At 48.7% G+C, this 26,330-nt stretch overlaps 1 protein-coding gene across 7 annotated transcripts in view; it reads right to left on the bottom strand.

The window, feature by feature from the left end:
• Window positions 1-26,330, bottom strand: part of mapk10 (mitogen-activated protein kinase 10) — a 307,215-nt gene that overhangs the window by 165,459 nt on the left and 115,426 nt on the right. For 4 of the 7 annotated variants that reach the window (XM_038791759.1, XM_038791757.1, XM_038791758.1 and 1 more), the window contains one exon: window positions 1,857-1,928. In XM_038791759.1, the coding sequence (XP_038647687.1) occupies window positions 1,857-1,922 (66 nt within the window). In that variant the 5' untranslated portion in view covers window positions 1,923-1,928. Of the gene's footprint in view, window positions 1-1,830; window positions 1,929-26,330 lie in introns of all 7 variants that reach the window. The other 3 variants (XM_038791761.1, XM_038791760.1, XM_038791762.1) reach the window with 2 other exon arrangements.

The raw sequence follows: 26,330 nt of genomic DNA, 5'->3' as shown, positions 1-26,330 counted from the left end.
GACACTGTACCCCTGATACCTGCTCATAACATAACCTGGACTGGGCGCTGGTCCCCTCCCAGTGGCACTCACCCACCCTCCGGCTGTGGACATGTCTCTGGAGCTGTATCCCACCCCCTGGGTATTCGGATGTTGGTTGCTGCGTGTGTGGTGTTGCCTCCCTCAGTGTTCAGGTACAGTGTCCAGGCATCAGGGTGTGATTGGGATGCTAGGCAATGACTCCCACATGCTACATGGCCTACCCATCATGGGAATCCACTTAGGTTGTGCGAAGTGCTCACTTAACCACGATTGCCAATTCCCTATTAGCAATAGCCTTCAGCCACAAGGCCAGTGGGGGTTATGGGTGGTTGGTGGCCAGAAGGATTGCCCCGGAACGGATTCACACAATCCAGGGGTTGGCACGCGTTTGCCCCCAGTTTCACCTCAGCGCCTCCCCCCCACCTTCCCATGGTGACCCACTCCTGCAGAGGTTCCCCCACCCCGAGTCGAGCACTGGGGTGGCAATCCCAGCGCCCCCGGGCTCATTACCTGTGAGCAAAGATGGTTGCTTATCTGCTTGACTCCCCACAAAAGCCCTTCCGCCAGGTTTACGTTTTTCAAAAGGAGTACTAATCGGTTCCACCGTGACCACTTGCTGGGGAGGCCATTGGATGTGGGGTGGCTCCTGTTAATTGTATGGAAAAAGGGCTTAAATGATGATAATTGGTTTCTCGCCACACTATGGTGGGATACTGATTTTGCCTACGGGAGCAGCCCGGTTGGATCGCAAACGGTTTGGTGCCCGGTGCGGTTCTCGTTTTCTGCCTCTCCCGCTATTTACCGGCCTCGTTTCGATCGAGCAAGAGCGCAACGAGGCCAGAGAATCGTGCCCAATGTCACAAAACTGGCAACCTTGGGACCGGGGCATTGACAATTTCAGATTTTGCTGGATTTCGGGTTCGATGGTTCGAGCTGTGGACGGTTCGGGAAAAGCCTGATTGGGTCAAGGGTCGCTTGGAGAGCAGGAATCGACCAGTGTGCGAAGCAGAAAAGCCAATAACGAATCAGGTGCCACATTCTGCCACTGGAGCTTCCATCTGAATTATCCAAATAAATCCTTTTAAACTTTATTCAATTAAAATTGATGCATGGCACATTCTAAAAAATATCTGGTTTTCAGACAAAGCTTTTTTTTTGACAGCCAGATTGAAGCGCAGCACTATATTCGTAAAAGCTTTTAAAATCAGGTTTATAACCCTGGCTAGTTTACTCTCATTTTATTTTTTTTTCCAGTATTTTGGTCACCCTTTGCTGCTTTCTTAAACACTCCAATCCTCAGCCTCACTCTTATTCTTTGCAACATTACAAGCCTCTGAACCGACAGTGAAACAGAAAGGACAAGGTTATGCTTGATTTTAGAGACAACGCCAACAGCAGATCCATTCGCGTATTGCCCTCTGTAAGTGTTTCTCCGGCACCCAAATGTATATGTACTTCCCCAGACCACCCCCCCCCCCCCCCACACACACACACACAAACAGATGCCTATTTATGTGTTAAAAATAATATTGCCATTCGTAGAGTTGCTCATGTTGAGCTCATGCATAATACCCTACCAGTTATTTTTTTTGTATTTTTCTTGTGTGTGCTCTTCTCTTCCATATATATATATATTTATATATTTCATTCTGTGTACATAATGGTAAATATACTTTGTTCAAAAACCCAATAAAAAACATTTATTTTAAAAAATGCTTGATTTTAGAGATGACAGCAGACATCAGTTTGAATCATGCATCACAAAACGGACATAAATGAAATGGAAATATGATTCAACAAATACTGTACCTTGTTTACCTGTAAGGAACACACACCTGACAAAACGCAATCTTCACATCCAGTATAGGTTCACTGCAGTAGTACAAGAAATGTCGGCTCATAAATACCTGCAGGGAAATAAAAATGCAAATATAGTTGCAAGTTCAATTTTCACATTTAATCCTTCTTCTCTGAATTAAATAAGCGAATTTAAGTCTGAAGTGTATAATAAATTCAATGTCGATTTCTAACATATTGACATTTTCAATGTTTGCACCGGGCTCTTAAATTACTCGGTCATGCTGGATCCTTCACAGGAGCTGGTTTAGCACAGGGCTATATCGCTGGCTTTGAAAGCAGACCAAGGCAGGCCAGCAGCATGGTTCAATTCCCGTACCAGCCTCCCCAAACAGGTGCTGGAATGTGGCGACTAGGGACTTTTCACAGTAACTTCATTTGAAGCCTACTTGTGACAATGAGTGATTTTCATTTCATTTTCAATTCATTAGAACTGCAGTCAGTTCGACTCGACTCAAACCCAACAAGGGAGTAGTAGTTCTAATTGGAACGTTATTGAAAAACCCAAAACAATTTATTTTGCCCTGACTACAATCATTCTGTTAAAGTGGGCAGTATATACTTTCTTGTGCTCATCCATCAATATTGGGTTACCTTCCCAATTTAATCAAAACCAGCCAACGATTTATGTGTATCATGACAAATTTAAGAAGAAGTTACTTCATCACATTGAAATGTTTAGGACAGAACTTTACATATCAGATGGAGACTTGAGTGATGCTGTAAGATTCTTTAAAAAAAACTGGGTTGGAGCTTGATCCATGATTGCTAAATTGGTGGCTGAGAATGTGCCATATTTTAGACAGCACTTGACAGTATTAAGCAAATACTTTTAAAATATATATTCAAAAGCATTTGATACACTGAAAGCAGTTGCCTTTCTCTGGGAAGGATGTATACTGAGCTGTGTTAAATGTCCTTTCTGCCTTGTGCTCTTGATAGCCAGCATGTAGCTTGTTATCTCTCAGGACTCTGCACAATATTCTTTTTCGTAGAAAGTAATTTGTCTATCAGGATTTCGTCAAGATATAAGTTTGTTTTGGCCCACTTAATGGTGGTTTCAAGTGAAAGTTAATTATCCACAGGGGGAAGAATTTGTTTTTTAAAGTCCCAGTGATCTCAAGATATTGTTAAAGATGGCTCCATTGTCTCACAGCAGCATGCCTGGATTCCCTAAAACATTGTTCTACAGTATTTGATTTGTACGATATGGAGGAGGAAGGGACAGTGTAAGAGGGTCCCAACGAGCCTCCTAATGGCCCATGAAAGAATGGACTTAATCCCGGGTGATGACTTTGATAGCAATTTGAGTGCTTTTGAAGAAAGGGACAAGTCTCAGTTGGCTAGCTGCTTCTGTGATTGGTAGCTTCTTGAATAGCTTCTTCACCTTTCTTCTGTGAGAGGAACAGAGAGCAAAAAAGCAGACTGCATAAAGCATATTACATACTTGTAATATACAGTCAACAGCTGTAAAGCTGAATGGTTTGAAATGGGGATACTGTGAGGGGAAAAGGCATTCAAGTGGATGATCGGCTATGATCGTATTGAATGGTGCAGCAGGCTCGGTGGGCTGATGGCCTATTCCTGCCCCATGTTCCTGAAGTTTTATATTGTTCTGATAAATGGGATCAGGCAGGCCTGAAGTAATAGTAAGCAATCATATGGTTAGGGACCATAGGCTTGAATTGCGAGGAAAACCAACTGCTCTGTCCAGAGAGGAAACTAGGTGTGTCTTGTGATACATTCCATTAGCCAGTGTACAGAGGAAAGGTTCTTTGTTTTAATCCCTGGATCATGTTATTGCTTATCTAGATACCGGGCAGAAATGGATTCAGCCCAACTATAAGGGTGCGTGATTTATTTATGGAAGTGGCTGATGATGCTCAGACTGTGAAAATATCCAGTTTAAAAACTCAAAATATATGATGAAGCTTCTGAAAGTCTTTCTCACACCTCGAATGCAAAAAGACCTGATGAATGATGGTTACTCATCATTAGTCAGCCTAACTGTGAAAGTTGACCAGGTTCCATAGTAGGCATGAGCTGATTTCATTATCACAGGAGCTATGATAGGGGCAGCATGATGGCACAGTGGTTAGCTCAGCTCCCTCACAGCTCCAGGGACCCGGCTTCAATTCCGGCCTCAGGTGACTGTGTGGAGTTTGCACCTTCTCCCCGTGTCTGCATGGGTTTCCTCCAGGTGCTCTGGTGCCCACAGTCCAAAGATGTGAGGAAAAATTGCCCCTTAGTGTCCAAGGATGTGTAGGTTAGATGGGGTTACGGGAATAGGGTGGGCGAGGTAGAGGTGCTCTTTCAGAGGGTCGGTGCAGACTGGATGGGCTGAATAGCCTCCTTCTGCATTGCCGGAATTCTATGATTCTATGGTTCTATTATAATAATATTGCATCTTGGTTTGGAGCAGAAACGACACTTATTGTACATCTTCCTAGAAAGGTGGCTGCAATGGTTTGGACACATTTAAAAAAGAAACGGGCAGAATACCTTCGCTGCACACTAGAAGTAGATTGAACAAGCAGATGAGGAGAGACAATGTCATGAGTCACTTGCCATGCTGTTATAATCAGGTTTATTTAAGGTTTAAATCATGGAACCAGGCTAGTGAGAACTTTGCCGTCAGCTGATTTCACCTGATCTCAGAATTGGGCGGCATGGTGGTACAGTGGTTATCACTGCTGCCTCACAGTGCCAGGGACTCGGGTTCAATACGGGCCTTGGGTCACTGTCTGTGTGGGTTCTCCAAGTGTCTGTGGGTTTCCTCCAGGTGCTCCTGCTTCCTCCCAGAGTCCAAAGATGTAGGTGGATTGGCCATGCTAAATTGCACCTTAGTGTCCAGGGATGTGAAGGTTAGGTTATGGGGTTGGAGGGAAAGGGTGGGACATGGATTGGTGCAGATCTGATGGCCCGAATGCCTTCCTTCTGAATCTAATAGTTGAAGCCGTTCACCTTGATGAGTACAGGATAAAATTAAAGAAGTGCAAGCTGAGAGAATCTTACTCTCCAGAAGCTCTGTTTCTTCCACATTACTGATTTTAAAAAATGGGTCAAAGGGATATGGGGAACAGGTAGGGAGGTGGGTTTGAGATCAGGTCGAGAGCAGCCATGATCTGATTGAATGGCGCAGCAGGCTAGAGACGCTGAATTGCCTACTTCTGCTCCTAGTTCCTATGTTCTTATTTCTTTTTTTAAAAATAAATTTAGAGTACCCAATTCATTTTTTCCAATTAAGAAGCAATTTAGCGTAGCCAAACCACCTACCCTGCACATCTTTGGGTTGTGGGGGCGAAACCCATGCAAACACGGGGAGAATATGCAAACTCCACACGGACAGTGACCCAGTGCCAGGTTCGAACCTGGGACTTCGGCGTCGTGAGGCAGCAGAGATAACCACTGCACAACCATGCTGCCCTCCTATGTTCCTATTTCAATTCACATTTCCAGTTTACATATTTGAATGAAGACCCGATACGATGTGGCAATGCCAATAGAAGGAATATCAAACTGTTCTGTTTTATTTCTCCCCAAGGCCCAGAAGAATATTTTAGGAATGAATTAGACTGGAGTGAAATATGTTGTGCTTTTATGAGATGTTTGAAACACATATTTAATCTAAAATCTGTGGGAAAGGTTAAACCAGGCAATACTATTAAAAGGAAGCGATGTCGGGAACTCAGTAAATAGCTTCAGTTTGCTTTCATTCTGTAATCTCAATAATAGCATCCCATATTGTACCATATGTGATCCAGCATGTAACAGGTGCCTATAGCTATTTAACTGGTGCGACCGAGCAAATTCTTGTAAAATGAAGAGGTTCTTTCTCAGCATTATTTAATTAACAGTTATTGCTGAGTTAGGCTGCAAAGATTGCACTTTCAAAGCTAATTCACGAGTGATTAAACTCAGGACCAGCACAGCTTTTTCATACTTGATACTGGAAATAACATTGATTTTTTTTAAACCTTTTTTTTGCTGTCACCTGAAAAAAATCTCCTAAAATGAATAGAGACAGTGCCAAAGACTTTGACAATAAATTATCGGCGTGATTCAGCGGCCTTATCGTGCCCGACTTGGTGTCAGGACAGAGGCTTCTTGTTAGATTGGCGACCCTCAAAGCATCCCGCGAGATTAAATAAATGAGCCATTTGGCTTATTTAAATATGCGTTCGCGGGTTTCTCTCGGTGCCTGGAACCTAATAGCCGCACCCAGGAGAGCTAGACAGTGAATCGTTTAGTACTGGTTTCCATTAGAGACCCCCAGTGGTCGGTGACAGGCTGGCACTCCCTCTAGCACCCTGACACCTTGACAGTGCCAGCCTGGCATCCCTGGGGTAGAACTACCAGGATGGCACTGCCAGGCTTGCAGGGGCATAGTCAGGGTACCAGGGGGGCAGTACCAGGTTTCCCATGTGCCAGGTTGGCACTGCCAGGAATCAGGCCCGGTGGGGGCCTTATCAGGTGGAGAGGGGCTAAGGGGGTGGTTCCAGAGGCCTCCCGGAGGGTGGGGGTGTGGGTTTATAAAGAGACTGCAGAGATTGTGGATTCGTTGGTTGTAATCTTTCAAAGTTTACCAGGGTTGGAAAGGTCCCAGTGGATTGTAAAACTGTAAATGTAATACCACTATTCAAGAAAGGAAGAAAGACAGAAAGCATAGACCACAACTGTCTTTGGGAAAATGCTAGAATTCATTACTCAGGAGGTAGCAGAGTAACCAATCCTCGGCGAATGTCCGGGAGATCCCTGGAGTTGTCCTCAATCTCCCAGAGGACAAACAAAGCATTCTGGCAGCAGAGGCCAGGACCATCTGCCAGCCAATCATGGCCTGGGCTCGATGACCACCTGACATTCCCTATGTCTGGGGCCAGCTATCAGCCAATCACAGCCCACAATCAGGTACCAGCTGGCCATCCCGACACCCGGAACCACTCCCCCACCCACGGACTAGGCTTTGGCAGAGGCCCTTAGATAGAAACATCTGAACGGCTAGCATCCCTGTCGGATTTAGTTGCAGCAGGGGACCAAGCTGCAGCATCAGAAGATCTCTCCCACACCAGTTAAAATGACCAAACAACAACATTGTGAAGTTTTTGTAGGCCTCGGCTGCAACAGGATGTTGTAAAAAGGTACATTCGGAAGTCCACATAGAGGAATTAAAGGGACATCACTGTGGACTCTCGACATTAAAAGATGTCCAGATAATTTTCATCACTCCCTTGGGTCAACTACCAGCTTCCACGGCATGGTCCAGGGATCCGGAGTTGGTCAGGCAGTTAGGAAATAAATCCATTGGGAACCCAGGTCTCTCTGGTATTTGTTTCATGGAAGGCAGCAACCAGTTCCACAGGAAAGGGTGTGAATGAAAGTTGGAGGCCAGAGAGTTTCTGTTTTCCCACCATTTCCATTGGAATGTGGTCTCATTTGGGATGGGATTGTAGGGGAAATCCAGCCATTAATTTGCTCACATATTAAGCATCCTGAATTCTAATCTCTAACTCAAATAAGCAGGGAAAGCCCAATGGATGTTTATATTAACTTTATTCAAATGTTTGCTCTGTGGCAGCAGATAACCCGAGAGTCAAATGGTGGAAACCGTCAACCAAACCATTTTTCCCCTCGTTTTAGCTGGCAAACTGCTGCAGTTGTTCCATGAACTCAATAGTTCCTCCAATTAAATATAGGCCAGTTGGAACCCACTGCCCCAATATTTACAGAGCAGTGGGGTCAGAGGGCAGTGGGGTGAAATTCCTGGAAATCCTGGGAGCGTGGCAGTCACGTCAAATTTAATAGTGGGACCTCTTTTTTTAAAATAACTTTTCCAGCTTGGCAGCCAGAAAAATTGATGATAGGCAGGAAACACAACTATGGATGACCACGGGAGATAAGTGGGAAAAATCCTGGCAATCAGGAAGATTGCAGGGCAGTGGGGGTGAAGAGGGCTGGGGGGGGGTGGGGGGGGGGGGGGGGGGGGGGGGTCGGGAGATTACAATGAAAAAAGGCCCTAATTGGTTTGTTTGAGGGGTCAGAGCTTCCCACTGAATTGGATTGGATTGGATTTGATTATTGCCACATGTATCAAGGTACAGTGAAAAGTATTTTTCTGCGGCAGCTCGACAGATCATTAAGTACATGAAAAGAAAAGGAAATAAAAGAAAATACATAATGGGGCAACACAAGGTACACAATGTAACTACATAAGCACCAGCAGCGGGTGAAGCTAACAGGGGTGTAGTGTTAATGAGATCAGTCCATAAATGGGTCCTTTAGGAGTCTGGTGGGGAAGAAGCTGTTTTTGAACTTGTTCGTGCGTGTTCTCAGACTTCTGTATCTCCTGCCCAATGGAAGAAGTTGGAAGGGTGAGTAGGCCAGGTGGGAGTGGTCTTTGATTATGCTGCCTGCTTTTCCCAGGCAGCAGGAGGTGTAGATGGAGTCAATGGATGGGAGGCAGGTTCGTGTGATGGACTGGGCAGTGTTCACGGCTCACTGAAGTTTCTTGCGGTCCTGGGCCGAGCAGTTGCCATACCAGGATGTGATAAAGCCAGATAGGATGCTTTCTATAGTGCATCTGTAAAGGTTGGCAAGAGTAGGGCAGCACGGTAGCGCAGTGGGTAGCACTGCAGCCTCACGGCGCCGAGGTCCCAGGTTCGATCCCGGCTCTTCGTCACTGTCCGTGTGGAGTTTGCACATTCTCCCCGTGTCTGCGTCGGTTTCGCCCTCACAACCCAAAGATGTCCAATTTAGATGGATTGGCCACGCTAAATTATCCCTTAATTGGAAAAATGAATTGGGTACTCTAAATTTATAAAAGAAATAACAAAAAAAAAGAAAAAAAGTTGGCAAGGGTTAATGTGGACATGCCGAGTTTCCTTTGTTTCCTGAGGAAGTGAGGAAGTATAGGCGCTGTTGTGCTTTCTTGGTGGTAGCGTCGATGTGGGTGGACTAGGACAGACTTTTGCAGATGTGTACCCCTAGGAATTTGAAACTGCTAACCATCTCCACCTCGGCCCTGTTGATGCAGACAGGGGTGTGTACAGTACTTTGCTTCCTGAAGTCAATGACCAGCTCTTTATTTTAACTGGCATTGAGGGATAGATTGTTGTCGCTGCACCATTCCACTAGGTTCTCAATCTCCCTCCTGTATTCCAACTTGTCGTTATTCGAGATCCGACCCACTATGTTTGTATCGTCAGCAAACTTGTAGATGGAGTTGGAACCAAATTTTGCCATGCCGTCGTGTATGTACAGAGAGTATAGTAGGGGGCTAAGTACACAGCCTTGCGGGTCCCCGATATTGAGTACTATTGTGAGGACGTGTTGTTGTTTATTCTTACTGTTTGTGTTCTGTGGGTTAGAACGTCGAGGATCCAGTTGCAGAGTGAGGAGTCCTAGGTTTTGGAGCTTTGATATGAGCTTGGCTGGGATTATGCAGTTGAAGGCGGAGCTGTAGTCAATAAATAGGAGTCTGATGTAGGAGTCCTTGTTTTCGAGATGCTCTAGGGATGAGTGTAGGGCCAGGGAAATGGCATCTGCTGCGGACCGGTTGAGGCGGTATGCAAATTGCAGTGGATCAAGGCGTTCTGGGTGTATGGAGGTGATACGCTTCATGACCAACCTCTCGAAGCACTTCATTATGACTGAAGTCAGGGCCACCGAGCGGTAGTCATTGAGGCACGTTGCCTGGTTCTTCTTTGGCACCGGTATGATGGTGGTCTTCTTGAAGCTGGTGGGGACCTTGGAGCAGAGTAGGGACAGGTTAAAGATGTCTGCGAATACCTCTGGCAGCTAGTCCGCGCAGTCTCTGAGTGCATGACCCGGGACCCCATCCGGGCCCATCGCCTCTCAAAGGTTCACTTTCAGGAAAGCTAATCTGACTTCAGAAGCTGTGATGGTGGGTATGGGTGAGTTATGGCCTGCTGAGGCACTTGGCAGCGGATCGTTGGTTTCCTGCTCGAACCGAGCATAGAATGCATTGAGTTCGTCGGGGAGGGGCTGCTGCCGGAGATACTGCTCGGCTTCACTTTGTAGCCCGTTATGTTGTTTAGGCCTTGCCACAACCGCCAAGAGTCTGTAATGCTAGTCTGTGACTCTAGCTTGGTCTGATATTCTCTCTTGTCAGCTCGGATGGCTTTGCAGAAGTCGTACCTAGATTTCTTGTATAGGTCAGGGTCGCCTGACTTGAACGCCTCAGACCTGTCGTTCAGTAGGGAGTCAATCTCGTTAATGAGCCATTGGTTCAGGTTGGGGAATGTACGTACTGCTTTCTTTGGCATGCAGTTGTCCACACATTTGCTGATGAAGTCTGTGATGGTGGTGGCGTACTCATTTAAATTGGTCGCTGAGTTCTTAAATATGGACTAGTCCACTGTCACTGTCACTGGAGGCGAGACTCTGACACCAAAACCGACTCGGCTCCTATTTCCCATCTCCAAACAGGAAATCCTGGCCCCAATTCCCATTCCCCCTTTGCTGGCAGACATGACTTTCGCAGCTTTAGAAGTGACCCTGAAACCTCACTGCCTGTTAACTCTCTCCCATCCTTTAAGACATGATGTGGAGATGCCGGCGTTGGACTGGGGTGGGCACAGTAAGAAGTCTTACAACACCAGGTTAAAGTCCAACAGGTTTGTTTCAAATCACTAGCTTTCAGAGCACTGTTCCTTCCTCAGGTGAATGAAGAGGTGGTTTCCAGAAACATATATATAGCAAAGACAAAGTTGCAATACGATACTTTGAATGCGAGCATTCGCAGGTACGTCTTTACAGATCCAGAGAGAGGGGTAATCCCAAGTTAAAGAGGTGTGAATTATCTCAAGCCAGGACAGTTGGTAGCTCCGAAAGCTAGTGATTTGAAACAAACCTGTTGAACTTTAACCTGGTGTTGTAAGACTTCTTACTATCCTTTAAGACAACCATGAAAATCTGCCTCACTGAGCAAGCTTTTAGTCACCCGTCTTACTATCTCCTAAAATGCTCAGTGTCAAAGTTTGTCTGATCGTGCTCTGTGAAAGACTGTGTAATATTTGCTCCATTAATGACACAACATAAATTTGAGATGTCTGTAGATGTGGAAGAAACCTGCTGATTCTAAATCGTTCTGCCGATGAAATAAAGCAATTAAAAATAAGGAAGCAGAAGGAAAGCAAGCTGGTCCGAGGTAAAATAAGGCAGCGTGAGGTGATCGACGACAACCAGCAGGTGCCAAGATTCTTCAAATAAAATGTTCTCACTATTTTAACATAGTCTATCATTTCGTTGAAGGGCTATTCACACCATCTTCAAATTTTATGCAAACATTGCTGCCATTGTCTTCCAGAGTTAAAGCATTGACAATATCTGAGCTTCTTAAAAATACCTTGGGGTAGATTTTCAAATTGGCACTCAGGTTTAAAACTGGTGTTGCTTCCGATTATTCGCCCATTATAGAGACTCTTTCATTTTCATTTCCATCAAAATGAATAGAAATTCAAATTGATTATGTTCCACAATCGGTGACCATTTGGCAACAGCAGTTTTACTTTTGGGTAACAAACTAAAAATCTACACCATTTCTTTCTTTGGTGCAAAACATTAATGAATATGTGAAGTGCAGAGGAATAAAAGATATTACTAAGATGGTCAAGGTTGTCATTCCACATTCATAGTAAAATTTACAACCTGGATATTCACAAATGACTTTTATGATCTTAGTTAGTGCGAGATATATGGGGTGCGATTCTCCGCAACCACTATGGGTGGGGGAATAGCGGGAGGTCCGCCCCCGCACCTCCCGCTATTCCCCCCCCCCCCCCAAAATGACGTGTCCGGTTTTGCGACACGCCGCTCTGGAGCGACCAGATGTGGTTGCCGCCGTCGTGAACAGGTCAGGAACGGCGGCCCGCGATTCTCCGGCCCGGATGGGCCGAGCGGCCTGCCGTTCCCGACCTGTTCACGACGGCGGAAACCACACCTGGTCGCTGCCGTCGTCAACATGGCGCACCAGGTAAGTGTGGGGCCTGTGGGGGGCGGATCGGGGATCGAGCACCACGACCGTGCTCGGGAGGGGACGGGCCCGCGATCGGTGCCCACCGATTGTCGGGCCGGCGTCTCAAGGGGACGCACTCTTTCCCCTCCGCCGCCCAGCAAGATCAAGCCAACGCGTCTTGCGGGCTGTTTAGGCAATGTTTTGTTCCTACCTTTATTGCCCTTTTCTCACACTTGGACTGAATTTTCTTAGCCCTGTAGTGCCAGGAGCGCTGGGAAAATGGGAGTAGCCATTTTGGGATGGCTCGCCAACACATTCCCATCACTGTGTAAGTCGGCTGGGCTGAATGCAAACAGGTAGCCAATTTTCACTCTTTGCATTCATGTGGGGTTCCGTGGAGCAAGCTCCTTGCAGCAGGCTGAGAGGCCATCAAAGCCAAACCTTCCAGTCCCAAAGAGGGGGGCATCAATATGAAAGGACACATGCGGTGGTTCAAACAATTCTGCCAGAGGGACTTCCCTTTCTCTCAGTCAGACTTCCTGGTTTGACCCGTCGGAAATCCTCATTTAATCCTCCGAGGGTGCCTTCATTTGAGGCATCTTTGTGGTCTCTGAATCACTTCAGCTGCACTGAGGAACTGACTAAGGCCATCTGACTGGGCCAGCGGCACCGGGAGTCTACACTCCATCTTTAATCGGACAGCGAGTAGGGAGTAAGGTAATTAGGAGGTCACCTGCGGGAAGATTGACGCCGGTCTCATTCCCAGCCAGCGTAGGCTCCAGACCACCAATTTGTCCCACTGTCAGGGTCCACAGGAAAATGCTGCCTTTGGATCAGTGGCGTGCAGAGGGGGGGCCGACGGTTCGTTGGCCCCGGGCATCCATTGGATGGGGGCATCAAACAGAGGCTATTGCTCTCCCAATGTCACCCAGATGCCTAAATTTTTCCACCTGAATTTAACAAATTGTTTTGCTAAGGGGTGGGGGGGGGGGGGGGGGGGGGGGGGGGCGTCACAATCAAATCCAGTGACTACCAACATGTACCTTGTGTCCGGGTGAGGTGACTGCGCTCCCAGACTCCCCCACGGTGGGGAAACCGCTCTATCCGCCGCGCGGGCGGGCGGCCCGGGACTGCGCATGTCCAAGGGAGGGGGAGCTCCTCACATGCAGGGAAAGGCCCCGCCCCCTGATCTGCATGCTGAGATGTTGACCAATGAAAAAAGATTGAGGACCGGCGGGACTGTGGTTCTCCAGCCAATCAGAGGGCGGGCTTTGTGTCAGTGATAATTGAGCTTTCACACCGACGGAATCTTCCTCCTATCTCCAACATCTGTGAGTAAAACACTTTCTTTTCTCCCCCTTTCCATTTATTTTTTCATTCTGACCATCAATTGGTCACTTGCAGCAACTGAAGGGAAAGGAAGTGAATCCAGGGAGGGTTCAGACTCTGGAAAGCTTGGCCCAGGTCTCTCTCTTAAAAATATTGACATCCTTTGCTCCCTCAGTTTGAACCATGAAATGAAATGAAAATCGCTTATTGACAGGGGCTGTTTAGCACAGGGCTACATTGCTGGCTTTGAAAGCAGACCAAGGCAAGCCAGCAGCACGATTCGATTCCTGTAACAGCCTCCCCAAACAGGCGCTGGATTGTTGCGAATGAGGAATGTGACAATAAGCTATTTTCATTTCATAAGTAGGCTTCAAATGAAGTTACTGTGAAAAGCCCCTAGTATTGACCAGGACACGAGGGTAACTCCCCTGCTCTTCTTCAAAATAGTGGCTGTGGGATCTTCAACATCCACCTAATAGGGACAGACAGAGCCTCAGTTTAACAACTTATTTGAAAGAAGGCTGTTCAGACAGTGCAGCACTCCCTCAGTTCTGAGTGTGATTAGGGATTCAGTCATTCACCCCAACTGCTGACACACCAGCGAGTTCACTCTGGGGAGAGGCTGTTCACCTGCTCTGTGTGTGGGAAGAGATTCTCTCAATTAACCAACCTGCTGACACACCAGAGAGTTCACTCCGGGAAGAGGCCGTTCACCTGCAGTGTGTGTGGGAGGGGATTCACTCAGCCATCCATCCTGCTGAGACATCAGTGAGTTCATACAGGTGAGAAGCCATTGACCTGCCCTCTGTGTCGTAAGCGATTCAGTCATTCATCCCAACTGCTGAGACACCAGCGAGTTCACACTGGGGAGAGACCATTCACTGCTCTCTGCACACAGCGGTTTAGAACATCATCTACACTGAAATGAAAATCACTTATTGTCACAAGTAGGCTTCACTGAAGTTACTGTGAAAAGCCCCTAGTCGCCACATTCCGGCGCCTGTTCAGGGGGCTGGTACGGGAAGTTATACTCAAAATATTTTCCTTTCTCATAATATTTCTCAGTATATTAGGCCTTATACTTGAGTCTTTGGGGCATACAATCCAGATTTGCCCCGGGCATCACCAGGCCTCTGCACGCCACTGCCTTGGATACAGCTGTGGAGTGAAATGAAATGAAAATCGCTTATTGTCACAAGTAGGCTTCAAATGAAGTTACTGTGAAAAGCCCCTAGTCGCCACATTCCGGCGCCTATTCGGGGAGGCTGGTACGGGAATCGAACCGTGCTGCTGGCCTGCTTGGTCTGCTTTCAAAGCCAGCGATTTAGCCCATAGGAAGGTTACGGCACAGAAAGAGGCAATTCAGCCCATTGTGTCCATGCCTCCTGATAAAATGAGCAGTCCATTCAAATCCCACCTCCCAGCATCTGACCTGTAGCTTTTCAGGTTCCAGCACTTCATGTGCGACCCAGATACCGGCATGACTCATAACGTGACAAAATCCAATGCCGCCATGGGTGACTTTCTTTCCTGTCTCCTTTGCAATCTTCCGCACTTTCATTTTTCATAGCTTTCCTTTCATGATTTACTTTCCTTTTGCTGCAAGTGGAATTCATCTCCACATATCTTGCTTCTGGTCCCACTGACAGCACAGCAACCCCCCCCCCCCCCCCCCCCCCCCCCCCCCCGCCCCGCACCGGCCAGGAATCCGGTAATGTGGGGTGCATTCAATGAGACATCCCATTGACAGCAGTTGGACGAGAAGACTCCGCTGCCGGCCAACTGCTGCTGAGAAACACACAGTAGGCCAGAGAACCTCACTTTGTGACCATTTCCTTATTTCGTTATAGTAATCAAAGTAAACCAGTTATGGTGTCGACCCTGTGTGTGTGAAGTCTGTTTCATGGAGGTAACATGAACATCAAGATAAAAGATAGGAAGCTGGATTCTCCAATTTTGGGGCTATGCCCGGAGGATCCATGGTGTTTTACGTGGGAAAAATTGGCGATGCCCCAGCACCGATCCTAGGACCGGTGAGGGGCTCGCAGCTGCGCCACATAAAACGCCCGGTCTCCACAAAATAAACGGCCGGAGAATTGCTGGATCCATGGCCACTCATGGGCACGACGACGACCTGCAGCGGTCGCACTGTACAACATGGCGCTGGCCGTGCGTGGACCCAACCTGCCCAATAGTGCCCCCTGGACACCCCCTCACCCATCCGCACCAGTCTCCCCAGCCCTCGCCGAAGCCCTCCCGGCCAGCAGCATGGCTCCCACCCGACTGTGATGGCGCTGGACAGTCCGCAGCCGCCACGCCGGGTTCCCGACCGCTGAGACCACGAGTCAACTACGCAGTCGGGAACTCAGCCATCGGAGGCAGAGCATCGGGGGAGGGCCTTCAGGTAACGCTCTGAGGCCGTGCGAACGGCGTGCGCCGTGCGCCACAATGACGCCATTTTGGAGGAGGCGGAGCATGCGAAAACAGACGCCACCCCGGATTCCATCGTAAAAAGGGATTCTCCGCCCGATCGCCAATTACGAAATCGGCGTCAGGAAACGGAGAATCCCGCCCAGGAAGACTGAAGACATGTAAAGAACTGTACTGAACTGCACTGTGGGCTCAAACCGCAAAGCATGATGGTCAATATAGTCAAGTCAAAGTTTTGCCAGCATCAGTAAAACTCTGCTAAATGACGCAGGCGCGATGTGGGGTTCTCTTCCGCTTCCGCCATGGCGAAGGCCGTGGCGGCCGCGGAGGAAAATAGTGCAGCCAGGGCACTGGCCCGGAGTCTGAGCGGGGGGCCCCGATCGCCCCCCGCCCCCCCCAGGACCCCGGGGGCCTGCTCGCGCCGCTGATCCCGCCGTTCCAGAGGTGGTTTAAACCTCGGCGGCGGGAGAGGCTTCCCAGCGGCGGGACTTCGGCCCATCCGGGCCGGAGAATAATTAAGCCTCAATAAACAATGGCATCCCGCCGGCGCCAACCGTTCTCCGAGGCGGGCGGCGGGATTTGAAGAAGGCCGTTTTATGGCGGGTGGGAGAATTTTGAACATGGCGGGAGCGAGATTATCGGCGCCCCTGGGCGATTCTCCGACCCTGCGTGGGGTTGGAGAATTTCGCCCAAGGTTTGCTTTATATGGGGTATGTACTCTTATACCCTGAGATGGCAAAGGGCTGTAGCAAAAAAGATATAAAGAGAACATCAGGGCTACAGTGGTTGGAACAATTTTGCACGTTTCTTGGTAGATGCGCACGGAAGATTTCATTACTGGATGGACCACTGAGACAGAACTTGGCACACGGGAACTAAGGAACCAGTATTGTTGTGAGTATGTACTATTGCTTAGTGATTTAATAAAGCTGTATCACCTTAGTTAAACTTAATCAAAGTTGTTGTGTCAATTTTATCCTGAGTAGAGACAATTGAACCTTTAGGTAAGGTAGAGGGTCTTACAAAGCCTTTCTCTTCAATCACTACTCGTAAGATTCCTTTTGATGTTTTAATGCAAGTTTCCATCCAGCAGCCAGCCTGATTAATAGGGTGCCTACCTGTCACACGAGGAAGCCAGTGGCACTATCACAGCAAAGGAGCAGAGAGCAGGTAGAGAGGTGGCAATGTTCCCATGGGACATCAAGGTAGGGGTGGGCAGGGAAAGTCCTGGTCAGCGGGGAAGAGATTAGGGGTTGGTAGGAAACACTTTGACTAGGAATGGAGACCATGGTTCAGGGGCGTGGAGATCATGTTAAGAAGGCCAGTTTGTGGTCGGTGGAAGAGAGATAATGATAGGTGTGGCGGAGACCCTGTGGGAAGAATAGAAATTGCAGAGAAGAGATCAGGAGTTGTCACTGATTGCAGTGGGGGTAACGGTGGAGTGTGGCAGCACATTAGCTCCTCCTGTTCCACAATTTACAACCATAGAAAGTTAGAAATTTAACCCATCGTGTCTCTAATTGTGCTGCATGTATCTTATTGACCCATTGGCTTCACACCTCCTTTTCCCCGAGGCCAATAAACCCAGCTGAAAGGGTGAAAATGTTTTACAAAAACTGCAAAAATAGAAGCATGCAGCTTCCTTGAAAGCTGGTCCCATACCTTCTGGGAGAGGATTGGTTGTCCATCACACCTCTTTTAAAACTGCAGCTGGGCAGCTGTGCCTCCAGTGTAATCCATTGAAAAGGACTGGCACAGAGATAGAATCCATAGAATCCCTACAGTGCAGAAGGAGGCCATTTGGCCCATCAAGTCTGCATCAACCCACTGAAAGAGCACTCTACCTAGGCCCTCTCCCCTGTCCTATGTCCATAATCTCATGCATTGATCATGGTCAATCCTCCTAACCTGCACATCTTGGCCATGTGTTGGATATAATGCAAAGTATGTTCAATATCCAAATTGCGAAATATCTCTACTTCCCTTCTTCCGGACCTTAAAGCCTGCCTTGCTTACTGGTTCAGTGGAAGTACTCTTGCCTATGATCTGAAAGGCTGAAGATTCAATTCCACTCCAGAACTTGCACATTTCATCAAAGCCTAAAGCCATGCTGCGGGACTCTGCAGAATTGCAGATGTAAATGAGGGGACATAAATTAGTCTTCACCTATTTTTGAATCCAGACTTGGGATGACGAAAGGATCGAGCATGCAGCCAAACAGAGAGCCACGAGGTAAGCCTGGAGGTGGGCCTCACACCTCATGTACATGTCTAGGGTGAGTTCCCAGTGCGAACTGTGCCTCCAGAAACAGCTTAGCCAACGAAAATGAAATTCTAACTACTTGCAGCAGCCTTACGTTACATTCCAGGAGAGAAAACCGAATCAGGTAACAAAGGATGATTGCCAATTTGTGGAGTCAGGGATAGCATTCCTGATTCTCCGTGCTCCACAGAAAATATTTTTCAAAAAACTCCTAACAACCTCTAGTTGGTGGCTCCTGAGAGTGCTGAAGAATCCTGAGTGTGGCAGATCCCACATCTGACCCGTTCATTGTGGTCTAATTTATAAACAGCGTTGTCAAATCCACAAAGGGCCGAACATCTGTTTTCGGATTCTGCTCAGTAAGCGTGTAAAATGTGCTTTGATGGTACGACCTGCTCCTGTGTAGATTGGACACAGGCCAACCCACAGCTAAACTGTTATTCTTTGTATTTGAAATTTTAGACCAATTTCTACACCATTATGTTAGTTCAAGACCTTATGGCAACAGGGGTTCTGCCAACATGAAGTATGGGAACATACGGCCCTCAACCAAAAACAGATCAACGCAAATCACTTATTACTGTCTCTGTTAGCAGGGCCTTGTCATGTGCAAAATTACTGCTGAAATTGCCTGCCTAATAAGATCAAAGCAATCCACTAATTGAGATTGTTTTGAGAGGTTTATGATGGATGTGGTAAGACACTATATAAATGCAAAATCTTTCTCTAAATGAAATGGAGCCTAGCTTTCTCATGATTTCTAATTGTAACAGTAATTAGCTGCATAATCTGCCATTAAGTATAGCTTCATACATGCTAATTTACTGCACATTTGTGTTAAACATTGAGTAATTTTGATAATTTTCTGATTTGCGTTGTCAGCACTGGTTAATCTACCTTAAATAGTAATTAAAGTATTTTCTAGGAGCACAATAAACCTTCTCCCGTATACAACAATTAGCTTGAAGCATAGAGTACTGACATAAACTGTGGGCTGCTGGCAGCGCCCTATAGCTGCTAATACTTGGGCAGTGTCTCCTCCATGATAGGTGATAATTACAAACACAAAAGCTGTTTTCCTCCTCAAACCTGCTTATTAGGAGTGCAGCGACACTCATTTTAGAACTTCCATTTTCTCTTTTCACATCAATTTTATTTGTTCCTTACCCATTTCTGTCCTTTTTAACCACTTCCTTATGAAGGTTCCTCATTTAGAATTCATTCAGTGGGAGTGAGCCACCATGGAGGATTGGGGATACTGGACCTGGAGTGGGGGGGAGGTTTGGAGTTGAGGTTCTGTTGAGGGAGCAACTATGTGCGGGTCCTCCATGCCAACCCACGGATCATGTGTACCGGTTCTGGGGGCATCTGCAACTGTGAGGTACTCACCAGAATGTGCCCCGGAAGCCTGACCACCACCGTTGCCCACTGAGGTGCATGTCTCTGCACTGGCAGAGGGTGGGGATGATAGCTATGATGCATCTATTGTAGCTTCCTCAGAGCTCTCTTCTGAGGTGTTCTCATGGGAGGGTAGGACGGGGATAACCCCAGATGCGCCAGCGTCATCGGCAGGATTTCCTGCGAGATAATGAATACGTGGTCAGTGGGAGGGATGGGTCAATCTGTATGGCATTAACAACTCATGTGTGACAGGCCTTCCAGGTGAGGCCCGATGGATGCTCACCTCTGTGGCATGTGCCGACCGCCACGTTGGTGACCACCTTGGCTCCAGGGCGCGCTCCCCGAATGCAGTGAAGATTCTGATGTCCAGCATGCCGCCGCCAGTCTGGGCCCTCTCCCAATGGTTGTGGGACAACTTCTCCTGTGGGGACTCAGAGAGGGCATCATTAGCCACACCCATGATTCACCATGGTGGTGGTGGGGGTGGGGGGGGGGGTGTGGAGGCAGAGTTGGGCATTGGTTCGCATGGGTGGAAAGGTTTCAAGGTGGGGGAATTGGTGTCAACTCACACTTGCAGTCCAGTGTCGGTTGTTGACCTTCTTTCGTCACTGGAGGCCTGTGCTCCTCATCCCACTGCCCAAGCTGACGGCTGCCACCACTTCATTCCAGGTGGCGCTGGCTGCCCTGTGGCTCACCCTCGGGTCCCTCTGGTGAACAGGACATCCATTCTGGCCTCGATCACATCTAAGAGCCTCCCCGGGTCTGGGTCTCCAAATCGTGGGGCCGGTCGTCTTGGCGCGGGCTGGTGGGCACGGTCTCGGTGAATTATCTGGTGAGCCATGATTTATGCATGAAGCCCATGGGGCCTCCTCATGTGGACCGATTAATGTTGTATTGCGCTGTCGGCCTCACTGGGCCAAGCACTGGGAGGCTCGCGGCAGTTTGTGCTCACTACCACACTTAGAATTCTTTCCTGAGAATCGCACCCCTTGTTTACAGATTGGATTGGATTGGATTTGTTTATTGTCATGTGTACCGAGGTACAGTGAAAAGTATTTTTCTGTGTGCAGTTCAAATAGATCATTTAGCACATGATTCCTCCCCCCCCCCCCCCCCCCCCCCCCCTCCTCCCGCCAATGTCATAATGAAGTTCCGCTCAGAAAGATAATAATATTAAAGGTATCCTCGACGTATCATCCTTCGGCAAGGTTTACAACTGCGTTTTTAAAAATGGGAACCAGGCAAAGGGAACTTTCCGGGGGTTCACTGGTAAGTATAGCCCCCAAAGGCAGAGGGACATGACCAGCAGTATACTGGCATTGACCCTGGCACTGCCTTTAAAAATGGCACCCCAACTCTGGAAAGCGGACGTTGCCAGCTCTATCAGGCCTCATCCTGACAGTGTAATGACATGAGATATGCCTCCAGCTTTTGTTTTTACTAAGTGCTGGAAAATATGGAGAGAAAAGCCGGCTGTGCAGCTGCAAACCGGCTTTCCCGCCTGGCCCCGCACTTGGAAACAAAATTGGAAAATTGCACTCAAAAGCAGTGCAGAATGTAAAATCGTTTTCAAAGTCAATAAGTCCTGTGTGCATTTGTTGCAGCATTTACACATAGCCAGATTGGTAATTCTGGATCTGGACTAGAACAACTAATCCAAGCTCAACGAGACTGCAGCATCCCTCAAGTACATCAGTAATGATCCATGAAAATGAAATCCTGTCATTGCAGGTGTGAAAAACCATCTCCCTTATCTGCTAAACATCCCTGTGTTCCCCTTTCTCCCTACCCTCATTAGGCTTTACTGTTGAGTGTCTCACAGCGAGTGATTGATTGAGCAGTCAGGCAGTTTTACTGCATCACAAGACCTGTTTCTGACAAACGTACAGGTTTCTGTTTTTGAATTTATATGCTTTTAGGTAACTCAAGTAAATTTTAATTTAAAAGTATATTTACTCAGCTGTGCTCCTGGGAGGCCTATATTCAGTTGTGTGGTAGTGTGCAGATGTCAAATATATTAAAACAATATTTGCCTCACCTAAATTAAACTGGAATCTTGTCTTTATTTTCAGGATGACCAAGGGTGCAAAAATATTTTCTGGTTTCCTTTAATATTTCCTCACCCAGCGAAAGTGGTGAGGTAATAAAGATCCAGCCTGGGACGGAGCTCAGCGAGAGGTATCGAGTGGTCAAGTGAGGGAGAACGTCAGGGTCCTGGGATGGAGCAGTGCAGGGTCTCAGGAAGGAGAAATGCAGGGTCCCGGGAGGGAGCAATGCAAGGTTCTGAAAGGGAGAGTGGAGGGTTCTGGGAGGGAGCAGTGCAGTCTTCTGGGAGGGAGATGATGCGCGATCAATAACTACTGAAACGAAGGAGTAGTCCGAATTGAAGGCTTTAATCTACAAGATGTTTCCCCAGTAGCTCGAGTACAGAAGGAAGGATGGATGCTGGGAAACACGGGTTCTTATACCCCGCCTCATTGGGCAGAGCTACCTTACATCCCAACCAATGAAAAGGCAAAGACTTGGGCCAAAGAGCAGCGAGCCTTCTCCACCAATGGTAGCTCACATTCCCAGGTACCGTAGTACCTCTAGTCATACTACCACAGGAGAAATGCAGTGTTTTGGGAGGGGGCAGTGCAGGTTTCCTGGGAGAGAGCAGTACAGGGTTCTGGGAGGGAGCAGTGCATGGTTCTGGGAGCGAGCAGTACAGGGTTCTGGGAGGAAGCAATGCAGGGTTCTGGGAGGGAGCAGTGTAGGGTTTCTGGGAGGGAGCAGTGCAGGGTTCTGGGAGGGAGCAGTGCAGTCTTCTGGGAGGGAGAAATGCAATGTTTTGGTAGGGGGCAGTGCAGGGTTCGTGGGCGGGCGCGGTGACCCAAGCTGGAATCGAACCTGGGATCCTGGAGCTGTGAAGCAATTGTGCTATTGTGGTGAATCACAGTAGCGTAATTCACACTGTATTACACATGTTGTACTATGTCTCTGTAAACTTGGCACACGAGCAGTTGCGCTGCTCTGCCACTAGGGGGAGATGCACTGGGAGTGTACGGGAGTTTTTACTGGACTCCACTCTTGGCTCCACCCACGACTCCTCCCCCTAACTGGAAGTATAAAGTTTAATGCTGAGAGCCTGCCTGCTAGTTCATCTGGAGTTCATTGTGTCACAGGCAGGCTCTTATTTAAGATGATTAAAACCACTGTTCACTTCTAACCACGTGTCACATGAATTGATGGTCTCATCAGGTATCCACAATGCTACCTTTCTGGGTGGGAGCAGTACAGGTTTCAGGGAGGGAGCAGTACAGGGTTCTGGGAGGGAGAAATGCAGTGTTTTGGGAGGGAGCAGTGCAGGGTTCTGGGAGGCAGCAGACAGGGTTCTGGGAAGGAGCAGTACAGGGTTCTGTGAGGGAGCAGTGCAGGGTTCTGGGAGGAAGCAGTACAGGGTTCTGTGAGAGAGCAGTACAGGGTTCTGTGAGAGAGCAGTACAGGGTTCTGGGAGGGAGCAATGCAGGGTTCTGGGAGGGAGCAGTACAGGGTTCTGGAGGGAGCAATGCAGGGTTCTGGGAGGGAGCAGTGCAGGGTTCTGGGAGGGAGCAGTGCAGGGTTCTGGGAGGGAGCAGTGCAGGGTTCTGGGAGGGAGCAGTGTAGTGTTTCTGGGAGGCAGCAGACAGGGTTTTGGGAAGGAGCAGTACAGGGTTCTGGTGGGGTGAAGTGCAGGGTTCTGGGAGGGAGCAGTGTAGTGTTTCTGGGAGGCAGCAAACAGGGTTTTGGGAAGGAGCAGTACAGGGTTCTGGGAGGGAGCAGTGCAGGGTTCTGGTGGGGTGAAGTGCAGGGTTCTGGGAGGGAGCAGTGCAGGGTTCTGGTGGTGGGGGGCGGGGGGGGGGAGAAGTGCAGGGTTCTGGGAGGGTGCAGTGCAGGCTTCCTGGGGAGGGGGGGGTGAGTGTGGGGAAATGATGCACAGTTCTGGAAAGAAGCAATGCAGGCTTCCTGAGAGGCAGCAGTGCAGGATTTCTGAGTGGGAGCAGTACAGGGTTCTGGGAGGCAGCAGTGCAAGGTTCTGGGGGGTGGGGGGGGGGGGGGTGGGATCCGTGCAGATTTCTGGGGGGGGGATCAGTCTAGTTTTCTGGGGGGGGGGCAGTGTAGGATTCTGGGGGGGAGGGGGTCACTGTAGGTTTCCTGGGAGGGAGCAGTGCAGGGTTTCTGGGAGGGAGCAGTACAGGGTTCTGGGAGGGAGCAGTGCGGGGGGGGGGGGGGGGAGAGAAGTGCAGGGTTCTGGGACGGAGCAGTGCAGGGTTCTGGTGGTGGGGGGGGGAGAAGTGCAGGGTTCTGGGAGGGTGCAGTGCAGGGTTCTGGGACGGAGCAGTGCAGGGTTCTGGTGGTGGGGGGGGGGGAGAAGTGCAGGGTTCTGGGAGGGTGCAGTGCAGGGTTCCTGGGGAGGGGGGGTGAGTGTGGGGGAATGATGCACAGTTCTGGGAAGGAGCAATGCAGGCTTCCTGGGAGGCAGCAGTGCAGGATTTCTGAGTGGGAGCAGACAGGGTTCTGGGAGGCAGCAGTGCAGGGTTCTGGGAGGAAGTAGTGCAGGTTTCCTGGGAGGCAGCAGCGCAGGTTTCTGGGAGGAAGCCATGCAGGGCTCTGGGTCGGAGCTGTGGAGGTGTAATGATGCACTTTCACAGATTTCCTTTGTGAATATGTAGAGAGCCTCACCTAGCTCTCTACATGTCTCCTGTGAACTCTGCAGCCTGGGATGATAACCCACTCTGATCCCAATTGGTCACCTAAGCCAGGTGACCCTTACTCTACTGTGTTACACTTAAAGGGACAATCATCACAAATCACCCCATCTCTCCCCTTTAACTCCTCAATATAATCTTCAAGAACTAAGTTACTCAGTCCTAAAGTTAGGGTGGCATGGTGGAGGAATGGTTAGCACTGCTGCCTCACGTCGCCGAGGACCCCAGTTCGATCCCGGCCCCAGGTCACTGTCTGTGTGGAGTTTGCACATTCTCCCTGTTTTTGCGTGGGTCTCACCCCCACAACCCAAAAATGTGCAGGGTATAGTGCATAGTGTTAGACAACCACTAGATGGCAGCACTAGACCCATGGATATAAACTGAACTCAGATGATCTTCCTCCTCTTCAAAGCAGGAGTGACTGGGCAGCAGAGTGTTAGAGAGATATAGCTTAGTTGGCACGTGTAGTTAAACATAGTCAATACTTCTGATTGACTTTATCATCAATTATAGTTGTGAAGAGTGAAGAAACTCATTAATATATATATTCGATATTCATTAAATGTTATTTGCTTTAAATTGAAGACTGATAGTTTCATTGAACTACAACCATCAGACCATTCTGGGAGTAAGCAAAGAGTAACGACGTATTACAATCACATAATATAACACCGGGTTGGTGAATTGGTCACGCTAAATTGTTCCTTAATTGGAAAAAAAATAATTGGGTACTAAAAAGTTTAGTTTTAAAAATTTTTTTAACTAGACATTATGAGTGGGATTCCGCAGTCCATCAATTGCATGATTCTCGGCCACGCACCATTCGCTGATGGCGAGATTCTATCCTCCCGCCAATTGTTAATGGAATTTCCCATTGTAACCTCCCCACAGTACCACGTAACCCCTTGGCAGGGATGTACTGCCAGCGGGAAAAGTGAATCCCAAAGACCGGAGCATTCTGGCCGATGTATATGAGACAATTATATATCGAGTCTTTGAAATGTTTCTTGTAGTGCGGCACAATTGTACAGTCTGAGATGCTTCCACTGGATCGACAGTAATAGTAACTGCAATAACAGGTACCTCTTCTGGTATAGGCAGTTCATTGCTACCTACTTACAGAGAGACTTCAGTTATGTCTTGTGGTAGTCAACACTGATGTATTATACTGTATATATATGGGTTATACGGTAAGGCCCCTGTACTACAGGTACGGGGGTAGATCCCTGCCTGCTGGCTCTGCCCAGTAGGCAGAGTATAAATATGTGTGCTCCCCGTACAGCAGCCATTTCGTCAGCTGCTGTTGGAGGCCACATATCTCTGTGCAATAAAGCCTCGATTACATTCTACTCTCATCTCGTCGTAATTGATAGTGCATCAATTTATTACACAGAGATTTTTCAGAGACGGACCTCCGCATCAAGCCAGATCGCCTGCAACTGCACCCTCAAGCAGACAATGGCAAAAAGGACTTCGAACATTGGCTAGCCTGTTTTGAAGCATACATCGGGTCTGCGCCAGACCCAATCCCAGAAGCACAGAAGCGCCAGATTCTGTACACACGGCTGAGCTCCAATGTTCTTCCCCTCGTCCAGGATGTGGCGACCTACGCAGAAGCCATGGCACTACTGAAGGAGAATTACGCTCAGCGGACCAACAAAGTCTATGCCAGGCATCTCCTATCCACGCGGTGCCAACTTCCCGGTTAGTCTGTGGAAGATTTCTGGCGTGCCCTGCTCGCCCTGGTGAGACTGACTGCCAGGCCATTTCGGCCACTGAACACTCGAACCTGCTGATGAGAGACGTGTTCGTTACGGGCATAGGGTCTGACTACATTCGCCAGCGCCTCTGAGAAGGGGCCACGCTTGACCTCGCGGCAACCAAAAAACGAGCGCTCTCGCTTACAGTCGCCTCACGCAACGTTCAGGCCTATGCCCCCGACTGCACGGCCCATCCCCCCCTGTGCATCGTGGACCCCGCCAACGGCCATCCCATCGTGGACCCCATCAGCGACCGCCCCCAGCCAACCCCACACCTGCGCCGCACGGCAGCCAACCAACCCCGGGGGACCCAAATGCTACTTCTGCAGACAGTCGAAACACCCCCGGCAGTGCTGCCCAGCGCGGAGCGCGCTCTGCAAGGCCTGTGGCAAGAAGGGACATTTCGCTGCAGTGTGCCAGGCCTGCTGAATTGCCACTATTGTCCCGGCACCCCCCACGTGCGACCAGTGGATGCTGCCATCTTCCCCTCCTCGGACCACGTGCAGCCCATGGGCGCCGCCATCTTGCTCTACTCACAACACGTGCGGCCCGTGGGCACCGCCATCTTCC

Source organism: Scyliorhinus canicula, chromosome 3 (genome assembly GCF_902713615.1).
Source record: "Scyliorhinus canicula chromosome 3, sScyCan1.1, whole genome shotgun sequence".
Classification (NCBI taxonomy): domain Eukaryota; kingdom Metazoa; phylum Chordata; class Chondrichthyes; order Carcharhiniformes; family Scyliorhinidae; genus Scyliorhinus; species Scyliorhinus canicula.
Note: the sequence above shows the minus strand (reverse complement) of the source record. Positions and strands in the feature narration are given on the sequence as shown.